The sequence below is a fragment of the Plecotus auritus genome (assembly GCF_963455305.1).
Source record: "Plecotus auritus genome assembly, chromosome: 14".
Classification (NCBI taxonomy): domain Eukaryota; kingdom Metazoa; phylum Chordata; class Mammalia; order Chiroptera; family Vespertilionidae; genus Plecotus; species Plecotus auritus.
Window position 1 is genome coordinate 16,001,828 of NC_137780.1, and position 13,714 is coordinate 16,015,541.

Below are 13,714 nucleotides of genomic sequence, written 5' to 3' on the forward strand. Positions count from 1 at the left end.
AGCCCTGGAGGTTAGTACAGTTTATAGGAGGATAATGAGAAATTAGCCCTTAGAAGTCTTTCTTTATCTACCAGTACGTGAAGCAATCTGAAAAAGAACACACATAGGAAAAAGCAAAAAAACATCCCAATGATGTTAGATATGGTGGTAGTGAAAGTAAATACTTCATTATTTCTTTTGGAAAATTTGAAAACTATGACAAACACAAAGAAGAAACTAATCACTCACATCCCATTACCTAGAATTAATCAGTAAAATTTTTGGCAAGTTTCTGCTTTCAGTTTTTTGTCTTGTGCATCTACTTTAAAAAACTGCACAAGTGAAATACAGTGCAGGTGAGGCAAACCCTGCAGGAGCTGACAGCATAGCCAGCAAGTAGAGCAACAAGTCTTACTATTAAGAAACTAGTGGTCCAGAGCACGAAATCGTGCGTGACCCAGACCCACGGGAAATCGCGCAAGACCCGGGACCCCCGACCCCACCACGCGACCCAGAGCCAAGTCCCCACCCACCTGCGCCTGCTTTGCCGCGCATGCGGCCCCACCCACCCGCGTGCGCCTCGCCACGCATGCAGCCTCCTGGTGACCGGTCTTTGGTCGTTACGGCGTTAGCGCCACTGGGTTTTTATAATATAGATAGTAAATAATTATGTTGTAATCATTTCATAGAAATCATCATGTAGTCAATTTAGTGTTTCAGAGTTAGAACTTCTAAAAAATTGAGTTATAGTTTGTACTTTATTTTTTAATTCTTATCCGAGGATATGCTTAATATGCTTAATGATTTTTTAGATAGAAAGGAGAAGAAAGGAGGGGGGGAGGGAGGGAGAGAGAAAGAGAGAGAGAGAGAGAGAGAGAGAGAGAGAGAGAGAGAGAGAGAGAGAGAGAGAGAAATTGATGTGAGAGAAATGTCCATCAGCTGCCTTGTACACACCCTGACTGGGGATTGAACCTGAAACCTTTCTGTGTACAGGACGGCACTCCAACCAGCTGAGCCCCACCGGCCAGAGCTGTGCTTATTTTGATGAAGTTGGATGTGCTGGGGAAGAACTGTGAAGAGGAGGATAACTGTTAGCTTTCATTGCTGATTGGAAGAAGTGGCAAAGTTGTAGATAAAGGAAGGGATAGTTGAAAATTAAATATTATTTTCTTGGATTGTAAAGCACTAATATATCCTGTGTCTGAGGCAAGATGGAATGGAAATTCTTCTCCCTGTCCTCTCCATTAAGTAGCTAAAGACTCTGCACATTAATTACAAAGCAACCATGACAAGGCTGTGAAAGGCAGAGGAGAAGGTGGACCAACTAGGGGCCGTGGGGTCCTGTGGAACAGCCTTCCTCTGTGATGTCAGGAGGGCATATGCAATGTGAAATGGAAGTCAAAGGGAATGATGTTAATCAGAGATGTTGCTGTGGACTATCCTGGGGCACGCCAGTTGGTGTAGGCTGAGGTTGAAGCGATTTAAAAATAATTTTTACACTAAAGGATTTTCATGTTGTGCTGACCCTAGAATTTATCCACTCCCTGGATTAAACTCCTCAGTAGTGAAGCCTCTTGGGTGTGGGGGACAGGTACACATTAACCTTTAGTAGCTATTGCTAAATTGTCTTCTAAAAACATTGTATCAGTATACCTTTGCACTCAGTATGAAAACATGTTTGTTGTCTGCCTCATTTGCCAATTTTAGATGTTATCAAATGATTTCTCTTTCTTGAAAAAACATGTTTTCTGACAAATAAGTTAAAAAGTGACATCTCATGTTTGGTTCAGCCATCAAATATATATTGGAGATTTAAAAGTAAATTGTTGTCTTGGTGTATAAGACCTGATATTGGATGCCTGGCTGGTGTGGCTCAGTGGATGAGCGCCGACCCAAGAACCAGGAGGTCACCAATTCGATTCATAGTCAGGGCACATGCCCGGGTTGCCAGCTCAGTCCCCATTGTGGGGGTGCATAGGAGGCAGCCGATCCATGTTTCTCTCTCTTGATGTTTCTGTCTCTCTATATCTCTCCCTTCCTCACTCTCTAAAAAATCAATAAAAACATTAAAAAAGGACCTGATATTGGAATTCTTGCATTTTGCAATTTAAAATTCCACTTGTTTATCTATTTTTTAAAAATGAAAATTTTGGCTTTTCTCCTCTCGAATATTGGAATAATTCAGTTATTATTTGAAAGAATTTCTCTGTGTTAATATTGTATAGGAGATACAAGTCTTTATTATTAATAAATGAGAAGCCAAAGTACATATAATCACAAGTGGATTTTCTTGTTTTAACACATGACTTCCAAGTATTCAGGTAATTGGATGTACTGCATAGGAATGTGGAAGAGTGTTGGTCTATGAATGTGTACCTATGGGTCTAGGGGAGGGAATCATGTGACAGTTGTGCAGAATCATTATTCTTTTTATCTTGTCCACATTAACTTCTGTTTTACCATAGGTATTCCTGTTGTTCTTTCTCTTTAACCAATAGCCCATTAAGGATAAAGTTTAAACAGTATATAACTGAATATTAAAAGTATAAAATTGAAAATCTGTCAAACCCATCACTGTCCCCAGCAGAATGTTTGGTTAAATAGAAACTGAGTGATAGGATCTGAAGAAGTCATGTGATCTCCAGTAACCCCTCCTACTGGTCATTGCATTCTTAGAGACTTAAATGTTCTGTTTTTAAAGGGGGATATATATTTTTTAACCCAGTTTTTTTTTTAAGGGTAATTAAAGTAGAGATTTTACAGCCTTTAACCATGTTGAATCCTTGGGACAACTTTATGAACCTCATGGTATGCATCATGGTTTGGTTAATATTGATCAAGGACTGGGTTTCTCAACAAGGGCACTGGTGATATTTGTTGCCAAATAATTCCTTGTGGGACTGTCCTGTGCATTGTAGGGTGTGTGGCAGCATCCTGGCCCCTTCCCTCTGGATGCCAGTAGCATTAACACCCTTCGCCCCAGTTGTGACAACTAAGGACAATGTGACATATTGAAGCAAAAAAAGAGACTGCATTTCACATCTAAACTCAGTGACTGAGGCACTAATAGGAGTAATTTCATCCTGAATGTTTATGGATAAAGTCAACTGATGTCTGGGATTTGCTTAAAAATTTGTACACATGGGCGTGCACATATGTGCATGGAGGGAAGTTGGTAGTAAGATGAAACAAGATTGAGCAATAAAATAATTGTTGAAGTTTATTGGTAGGTACATTGAGGCGAGGTGGCTATTTTATTCTTGTATATGTTTAATATTTTATATCGAAGTTTTATTTAAACTATATAAATAGTTTCTTTATATTTTATATTAACTTCCTTTTCATGAAACAGTTTAGAATAGATTAGAATCTACTGAAGTTTAATTTGTTTTGTTGACAAAAAGTCTTTGGAGCTTTATTTAGTTTGGAGTCATCAATCAAATGTTTATTAGATTCTAGCTGGAATGTCTAGAAAATTCCAGATAGCAGTCATAATAAAACAAAGTCAGGAGAAAGGTGTCTCCTAGCCCCTGGCAGCCTTTACCATCTCTAAAAGGTTAGCAGCAAACCACAACTTTATGGCAGTTAAATTCTGAAACAGAACTTAGTGGTGAGCATGCCAAGTGATTCCATTTTCTCCCTAAAACGAACCAAAGCATAATGTAGATTTTAATAATCCAATTAAAGGGTAAAACTGCCCATGTATTGGGTTTAATCTTTAACTAGAGGCCGGGTACATGAAATTTGTGCACAGGTAGGGTCCCAAGCCTGGTTGCCGATCAGGGCCGATCAGGGCCTTCCTTCCAGCTGCCGGCCGGGGCCTCCCTTCCAGCTGCTGGCCGGGGCCTTCCTTCATTCCACGCCTCCCCCTGGTGGTCAACCCACATCATAGCGAGCAATTGAACTCCTGGTCAAACTCCCAAGGGGACACTTTGCATATTAGGCTTTTATAGCTATAGATTGCTTTTAATATTTTCTCTGGTGATACTATTTAATACATGCCTTTGGAAATTCTACTTGGTCAAATAAAATTTATGTAAATACATATTAAAAATCAGAGTACCTAATTAGGGTGAAGTAGGTAATATTAATTGTTTTGTATGTCATTGCTGTTGAATTTACCTTTTGCTAAATAAATCATGAAGCACCTATATGTAGAGTACTATATGATGATTTTTCAGTGTGTATGGAATATGGTACAGCCATTAAGAAAAATTAGATATAGGAAAGGTATTTAGATATATTGTTACTTAACAAAACAGCTTACAGAGTACTGTGATCTCATTTGTAAAGAAAAGATAGGGGATATGGGATTCCACATAAATTGTGTATGGTATGTGTGTATAAGCTTATGTATACACAGAAATTTTCTGAGAAGATATTCAACGGAATTTATATGGTAACCTCTGGACACAAGTGGATAATGAAAGTAAGGGGGCTTGACTCATGGAGACTTTCAGTTTCTACTTTACCTTTATAATATGGAGATATTCTCAAAAAATCAAAACTTTTACAAATCAATAAGAAAAAGACAGTTCATTAGAGAAAATGGGCAAAGGGAGTGAACAGTTCAGAGAAAGCTCAGGTGTTCAATAAGCATATGTAAAGTTATTTATCTGCACCTATAAGTAGGAATAAATTAATTAAAAGAACAATAAGATATTATTTCACACCTATCATATTGACACACACTCTTAAAAGTCTAATGCCAAGTACAGTTGAGGATGTGGGGAAAAGGGTAGATTTCATATAGTGGGGTGAGGGTAGTAATTGGTATACCACTCAGAAGAGAAAATTGGTTTTATGTGGTTGCAGTTGAAAATGCTTCTATCTAGCATTTCTATTTTTAAATGTATAACCAAGATAAACTTGTACATTTGTACAAATATATTCATTGCAACATTGTAATAGTATAAAATTGGAAATAAACTATGTTTTCATGATGAGGGTTGCATAAATTTTGGAGTATTCAAACAGGAATAGCATAGCAATTAGAAGGAAAATAAGTCATGATTGAGTAAAAAGTGATCAAAAGAGTAGATAAAATTATACCATTCATGGAAATTTTCAAAATACAAAACACTTCTATTATTTTTCGTCACAGACATGTGATCAAAGCATATGATGGGAATACCACTAGTATATGCTAACTTCCAATTATTTATTATGTCAGGGGAGGAAAGGGGGAGAATCCGATAGTAGTAGGAAGGCTACAGCTTGTATCTTATTTCCTTAAAAATAAAAAGAACAGAAGTAAACGTGGCAAAAGGTTTTGGTAGGTTGGACCGTGAGTTTTAAATGTTTCTGTGTGCTTCCTGATTCTTGAAACTCTCAACGGTATTGGAAGTGTACTCCTCGAGGTGCCTAATTTCTGGTTGACTTGTTGGAAGTCATATAATATTGGATGTGCACCTTTTCCAGAATAGCAAGTATAATAAACACATTGAGCGAATGTTTGCATAGTCTATTTGCTAGTTTTACATAAAGTGTCCTCTGTCTAAAATACATTTTCTCCTTTTCAGACGGCATGTTTTCGTGAAGAAAGGGATGTGTTGGTGAATGGAGACAATAAATGGATTACAACTTTGCATTACGCTTTCCAGGATGACAACAACCTAGTAAGAATCATTTTTCCTGTCTTATTGGGAAGTAATTGACATATATCACCGACTCGGTTTATGGCCTACCGCATGATGGTTTGACTTACATATATTGTGAACTGGTTACCACAATAGGTTCAGCGAGTGCCTGTCTTCTCATGCAGATACAATAAAAAGAAAAGAAAAAGGGGAAAAATTCTCCTGTGTTGACAGTTCTTAGGACTTCCTCTCCTAACAACTTTCTTATGTATCATAGAGCAGTGTTAGCGATTGTTGTGTGTGCATTATATCCTAGGAGTTATTTATCTTATAACTGAAGTTTGTACCTTCCTACAGTCCCCTCTCCCCGGCTTCCCACCTCTGGTAGCCATGAGTCTGATTTCTGTTTCTGTGAGGTTGGTGTCTGAGAGGACGAGGGTTTGAAAGAAGAGAGGAAGGCTAGTGTGATTAGAGGACAGCAATGAAGGGAGGAAGATATGAAATGAGGCTTCCAGAGTGTGGAGCATGCTGAGGAATTCAGATTTTACTCTAATTTCAAGGGGAGTGTGATACAGTTTTATATTTTACATAGACCATCCTGGCAGCTGTGTGGAGGATGGATTTTCAGGAGCAAAACTTTGGCCAGGTGGCTCCGTTAGTTGGGCATCATCACATACACTAAGAGGTTGTGGTCACATCCTCGGGTTGCGGATTCCATCCCAGCCTGGTGTGCGCAGGAGACACCTTTCGATGTTTGTCTCTTGTCGCTGTGTTGGAGTGGACGTCAGTGGAGGAGAGGCGTCAGGAGGACCCCCGGTGTGCTCGGTCTGGTTTGTGGGATTCGTGGTTGGTACTTGATGAATGTGGTATGTGTTAGCTTTGAGTTGTCATGTGATTCATTTAATGAGGCTGGTGCTTCTGAGGGTGAATAGCACGACACATCTGGGAGTTCTGATAAGTCAGATTTCGGCAAACTATGGCCTGCAGCTCAAATCTGGCCCGCCACCCATTTTTGTGTAGCCTGCAAGCTAAGAATTGTTTTTACATTTTTAAATAGTTGAAAAAAAATCAAAAGAGGAGTATTTTGTGAGTTGTGAATATTATAAACAATTTGAATTTCAGTGGCCATGAAGTTTATTGGAAAACAGCCATGCTGTTGATTTATGTATTGACTATGGCTGCTTTTGCACTACAGTGGCCGAGTTGACTATTGTGACAGAGACTGACGCTGTGACACGGAAATACACTGTGTGTGTTACTGCCATTGCTTTGCACTGCTGCTCAGCAGATTACAAATTGCAGTGACAGTTATAACTTGATAGCTTTGGAAGTGCTATATATATTGCTGTATTGTGTCATTGTTTTTGTTAATAGTGCATATGGATTATGGCAAATTAAGGAGAAGAAAATGGTAGACTTCAAATATCATTCGTTTAAAGCACAGTAGAGTGTGGATTATTTTGTTAACAAATTAAATGACAGCATGTTGTTTATTATGCAGCTACACTACAACTGTACTAATGGAAGCAAATAAAAACGTTTACACACTGAGCACTCATCCCAACATTCCTAACACAGGAGAACAGCAGTCAGTAAAGCTAGAAAATTTAAAACACAGTATCTTATCAAGCAGAATTACTTTACAAAAATAAAAAATGAAATGAGGCTGCAGCTGTAGGAAGTTCCTTGAGTGGCTCATTTGTAGCCCAGCAAGGAAAGCCGTACACCGTGTTGAGGTAACTAAATCACGTCTGACTGCAGCAGCCAACGAAATGTGCCCACGGAAAGTTAACTTGTCTGAGACTCTCAGCCTTCTGGTGAGAACCGCTGCTCAGGAATTGAGGAAATTGTAAACAACATCAATGGTTGATTATAAAACCAGGGAAATGATTTTGAGTGGTTTTCTTTGGCTCTTTGAGTTGAAAGATGTTACTGATTCTGCTCAGTTCTTGTTATTTGAAGAGTCAGTGCTGCGTTGGGAGTAACTGAGAAATTAGCCTGTATGAATAGTTTGTGTGGTACAATTATAGTCAATAGCATTTTCAAAGACGTTCAGAAAACACTCATCTGGCACAAACTGAATTGGAATCTGCTAAGATGTATTACAATGGAGAGTGATGACATATGTGTGAAGCAGAAAGAGGCCTAGTTGGACATATACACAAATCGTTAAGTATTAGGTGCTCTAAGCACCTAATGTTGTCTTATTAATCGGCAGGTGGTTTGCAGCAAATATTTTAACCTGTCATGTATTATTGAATGAGTAGTATCAATGTTGAACTTCATTAAGTCTCGTGGATACAAGTGTTATCATTTTCATGAATTTTTGTCAGAAATCAAAGCTGAATATCCTGACCTGCTATACAATACAGCTGTTCAGTGGTTTTGTAGTGGTAACATATTATTGCAATATTTTGAACAAAGGACCAAGGTTGAAATATTTTTGAACCAAAAAACCCATCCTCAACCATTATTGTGAAATACCGAATCGCTTTGGAAAATAGCTTTTTCTGTAGACTTCATATGTTTTTAAAATATATTTAGCCTAAATTACAAGGCAAAGCAGCACTTACATGGAAAACTTATACTATGGCGAATTCATTTTGACAGCTAACATTGCTTGACTCAAACACAATGTCAAGTTGCTGTATTTACTTCCCATGTGTCAAAAGTAGAAAGAAGTGAGATCTTCATTCCCACACAGATAGAAAGACGTGAGATCTTCATTCCTCCACAGGTTCGCAGCAGATAGGTCTTTTGAACTCAAACTATAGTTCTAGCATTGATTTTGGGGACTTGGTGCAAACGAAAAGGAAATAAATGTTAATAGTTAAAAACCCACGTAACTGAGCATTTGAGCACGCCCACCTAACCTTCGGGTAGAAGTGATTAGCGTGCAGTGCGTTGACGTGCTTAGATGCCGAGTCTCTGTGGGTTCAACTAATTTGCTAGAGCAGCTCACAGAACTCAGGTGAGAGGGATGCATGGGGGCCAGGGATGAGGAGGGGGCACAGCTTCCATGCCGTCTCTGAGCGCCCACTGCTCTCAGCACCTCCCCGTGTTGGCCAGTCTGGAAGCTCTCCAAACCTCATTCTTCTTGATTTTTATGAAGGCTTCCTTACACAGGCATGTTTGTTAAAATAAATCACGCATCAATCTTGATTGATTCAACCTCTACTCCAGCCCATTTCTTGGGGGATAGGGGTGAGCAGGACTGAAAGTTCCAACTCTCTCATCTTGGTTGGTTTCCCTGGCAGCCAGCTTCCATCCTTAGGTTACCTAGGAGCTTTCTACAAGTTGCCTCATTAACATCAACTCTGGTATAGTTGAAAGGGGCTTGTTACCAATAACTAGAGACCCAGTGCACAGATTCATGCACCGGTGGGGTCCCTCGGCCAGGCCTGCGCCCTCTCATAATCTGGGACCCCTTGGGGGATGTTGGACTGCCAGTTTCAGCCCGATCCCCGCAGGCCAGGCCGAGGGACCCAACTGGTGCACGAATCCATGCACCGGGCCTCTAGTATGCATATAAGATCTTTGGTTAATCTCTTCCTTTCCCCCCCGCCTTCCCTCTGAGTTTCATCAGTCTGTTCCATGTTTCCATGCCTGTGCACTGAGCATCTGCCCCCTGGTGGTCAGTGCACGTCATAGCTATTGGTCAAATGGTCACTTAGGCTTTTATATATATTGATAAAAGACATCTTTGTCTTGTCACTTAAGAAATGCTAAGAGTTTTCAGGATCTCTGTGCTCTGTGCCTATATATATGTATATTTCTTATTATAAATCTCAGTATCAGACACAAACTCATAAAAGTCCATATCTAAAATTAGTTGGCTTCTGTTTATATGTACCCTAGAAAGCTCCATTCTGATATTTGTGCACGATCAGAAATGGGAAGAGAAACATAGGTATCGTGAGAATTACTGTATTCTTTATTGCAGTGGTTTTCAAATGCTTATCCAGCTGCTCATTATAATGAAGTTGTTACTGCTCCAAGATGAAATAAGGAAAATGTAGTGATGATAAACATGAATTTATTCAACATAAAGAATGTAATATATTCTGAGTTTTTGAAATCCACTTTGGAGAATTAAAATGTTCATTCTTCAATGAAATGTTGGTAAAACTATGGTGTATTGTTGTAGGTCATGATGTTGTTACTTTGCAAAATACAACAATAAAACAACAGTAATCCTATGTTGTTCCCTGCCCCAGTTTTTAAAAATGTATTTTACTGCTTTATGACATTTACAACTTTGTAATGACTGCTGATGATAATCTTAAGTAGCTTCTTGTTAGTTGACAATAAAAGTCTTTTACTTAGTGCTGTTTGACCTTGGGTTACATTAAATATACTCTTTTTCACCCTTTAAAAAATTTATTGAGTACATTTTATTGTTTCTTTCCAAGTATCTAGTTATGGATTATTATGTTGGTGGGGATTTGCTTACTCTGCTCAGCAAATTTGAAGATAGATTGCCTGAAGACATGGCTCGATTTTACTTGGCTGAGATGGTGATAGCAATTGACTCAGTTCATCAGCTGCATTATGTACACAGGTGAGTGAGATGTTCTTTCATTGCCTCGTGATGTCTAGAAGCAGACGTCTGTTTATTCCAGATTTACTGAGGGCTAAGATACGTTTCTCATCAAAGTTTTTATTCTGCGATGGTTTTAATTGTTTTGCCTCTCCAAGGCACATCACATCCCTGAATATGGTACACAGTAATGAGATGAGCTAAGGTGAACAATTTGTATAAGATCACTGGTAATTTATGCTGTGTTCAGTATAGGATAATATTCCTTATCACCTTATTTTTATATTTGCCTTATTTCCTCCATTAGGTTTTAAGCTTCTGGGGTTATACACTAGTATTTTCCTGTTGTGCTCAGTGGATGTATTTTATTACTTCTCTGCGGTTTTCTTTACTAGACCTGGAGCGTTATGCTTGTTGCAGGTTTTCCTTACTGGGTGTGGATTTATAGGTTGCTGCAGTGTAGTACTCTCACCACCAAGTCATATTTTAGGAACAGTTGTTGTTATCTGGTATTTAGGCTAAATTATACTTAAATTTCAAAATTGGTTGCATCAGTTACTGTTGAATAGTGTCCACTGGCTTTTATTTTTTCATAGTCAAGTTCCTTACCTAGTCATTTTTCCCCTTTTCACCTCATTCCATAATGGATTTAGATGACTTAAAGTAAGAATGTGTACGATAAAGTGGAAGGCTAAAATATGTGGAGGACTAAAGAGTTGTGAGATTGAAATTATATTTAAAAGTAAAGAATCTAAAACAGGATAAAATAACGAATGAACAGACATTGTCAAGTTACGTTTTCATATTTTTCATGCAGACTTTTACTTCTTTTCTGGCATAATTAATTCATGTGAAAATGCCCAAATTTCAGATTAGACTAAGACCGTAAGGGCGCAGGCACAACGGCTTTTTGTTGAATAGAATCTCTCTCTGAAGGCAAATAAAGCTGGTCTCATGGGACTTACTGGTGTATGTGTGCTTTCCTGTGTTTGTTTTAAAGTTAAGTACTGACTTGAACAAATTCTTAGGGTGGAATGTGTTTTTTGAAGTAATCTCTCCTTACCCTAGTTCAAAAATAAAACAAACACAAAACTAAAAACAATTCACTTATTCATGGATTTCTTCGTAACTCCCATTTCCCCCAGTGGAATTTGTTCCATATTCAAGGTTTTTGATTGAAGTTTTTATTAACTCATCTACTTAATGTTAACATTATATATATTATGTTTAACTCTAGGGTAAAATGTACTGATACATTATAGGAAATGGATCCAACCTATTTTAATAGAATTTGTTGGGGGAAATTCACGGAATTCAGTTCTGAAGTTGTTCATCCCTTATCCCCTAAGAACTTTATGAAGGATAGGTATGTGCTGGGCCTCCACCAGGGCTTTGGGCTGATTTCATCTCTTTCAGTTTGGATTTGTGGCGGGATTTGGCAGTTATCCTCGGTATATGTAAAGTCATTACACTTTCACAGTGGGGTAGAAATCCTTTGGGGCATGAAGCTCATATAAAACCGCCCTCAGTCTCTCCCAGGCTGGAGTCCCATTTCAAAATTGTAATTTTTCATACTGCTATTGGAGGAGGTAATTTTATTATATTCTGAAATTACTAAAGAATAGATAACATTATAGTTAAAATTTGTTAGCTATAGGTAAACTCAGGCTTTGCACCATGTTGAAATTACGTTACATAGAGACAGTCACTGATTACAGGCATTTGATATTTCAGTGACTGTGAGGATTTGGGGCCAACTTCAGGAATAGCGGGAACAATTCCAAAAGACCCCCCTTACGTCTGACACCAATTGTAGATTTGAGTAGTTCCCAGAACCACCCTCAGTTTGGATAACTCGCAGGGTCTCACAGCACTCACTGAAAGCTGTTCTTAGAGTGACAGTCTGTTGGTGGAAAGGGTGCAGCTGGAGCCAGCCAGGAGAAGCGGCACACAGGGCAGAGGCCAGGAGAAGCACCAAACGTCCGGGAGAAGCACCAGGCGCATCGTGTGCGACAGCGGCGTGGAGTGCTGCCAACAAGGAAGCACACTTGGGCTTTTGTTTGGCAGAGTCTGGAGAGTCTCAGCATATTGCTTGCATGACTGACCATTAGTCTCTCCCTTCCCAGAAGTTGGGATGGTACCTTCAGTTTCAGAAGTAAAACAGATACGACATGTCCCATGTTAATTACATCTCTCATAAATCACATGGTTAGACTGCTTGGTGGCCAAGTCCCCAGCAAAACAAAGATACTTCTGTCTGGCATGATATTCCAGGAGCCTCGGGAACACCTCCCGTTGCCTGAGGGCAAAGGACAGACCACTCTTTGGGTGAGATTAGTTTTTCCATATACAGAACACGCATTGGCCTCTAGTGAGGGCTTTTATTTTATTTTATTTTACTTTGGTTCATCCTCACCCGAGGATATTTTTCCATTGATTTTAGAGAGAGTTGAAGAGAGAGGGAGAGACAGAGAAACATCCATGTGAGAGAAACACATCGATTGGTTGCCTCCTAAACGCCCCGACCAGGGCTCAGGCCGGGGAGGAGCCTGCAACCGAGGTACGTGCCCTTGACCAGAATCAAACCCGGGACCCTTTGGTCCGCAAGCTGATGCTCTGTCCACGGAGCCAAACTGGCCAGGGCTAGTGAGGGCTTTCTTACAAAAAAATCACATTTGTCTGGCTAATCTACATTTCGTATAGCATTCATATGATGGACATAACAACAATATCAGTGTGCATATGCCTGTCACGTGGAGCAGGCAGCTTGAACTGTTTGGTTTCAAGACTTGTGTTCACTTTGGAATATGAAGTTGGATTTACCAAAGAAAAGTCAGGTGAATCAGTGTACGTTTTTGAAACACGTTCATTTCAATGAAGACAGGAGTGCCTAGATAAAATAACAGCTCACAAATACATTTTAAAGTAATTTCAGAAGACTCCAGTTTTGTTATATCCACATTTTCTATTCCAGGCATAATATTTATGATAATCACGCTCTGGTCCTGACAGTCTGGTGAAGTATTAAAGTAAGAACGACCTACAGAATATTGCCCTTTCAACATGGTCATTGTTTTGGAATGCTTTTTTATCCTTAATGCTATAGGAAAAAACGTATCAGTATAAATATTTGACTGAGAGTTTTAAAATAATACTGCTCCTTTTGAGCCAAATGTAATTTGCTTTTGATTTGGGACAAGGAAAATTACTGATTTTAGAAACTTCAGTGAATGATAATTGGTATGATTGGTATGATTCATATTCAAGTTCAGAAGAAACTTGAGTAATGTTTTTACATTGATAATGTAGAGATTTTATCTCTTCTAAACATTTCTCTTTCACTGTTTTCATTGATTTTCAAGGTTAGAATTAATATTTCGCCTGAATTTCCCTTCTCCCCCCCCTTTTTTTTTTTTTTTTTTTTTTTGTTAACCCTCGCCTGAGGATATTTTTCCATTGATTTTTAGAGAAAGGGGAAGGGAGGCGGCAGGAGAGAGAGAGAGAGAAACATTGAAGTGAGAGAGACACATCAATTGGTTGCCTCCCACACGCACCTTGGGGATTGGTCCTGCAACGGAGGTAAATGCCCTTCACCAGAGCGAACCAGAGACCCTTC

General features: G+C 39.1%; 1 protein-coding gene across 11 annotated transcripts in view; it reads left to right on the plus strand.

Annotated features, from left to right (window-relative positions):
* The window catches only part of CDC42BPA (CDC42 binding protein kinase alpha), a 203,235-nt gene that overhangs the window by 61,024 nt on the left and 128,497 nt on the right, over positions 1-13,714 (plus strand). For all 11 annotated transcript variants that reach the window (XM_080651309.1, XM_080651299.1, XM_080651303.1 and 8 more), the window contains 2 exons: positions 5,502-5,597; positions 9,971-10,119. In XM_080651309.1, the coding sequence (XP_080507435.1) occupies positions 5,502-5,597; positions 9,971-10,119 (245 nt within the window). The remainder of the gene's footprint in view (positions 1-5,501; positions 5,598-9,970; positions 10,120-13,714) is intronic.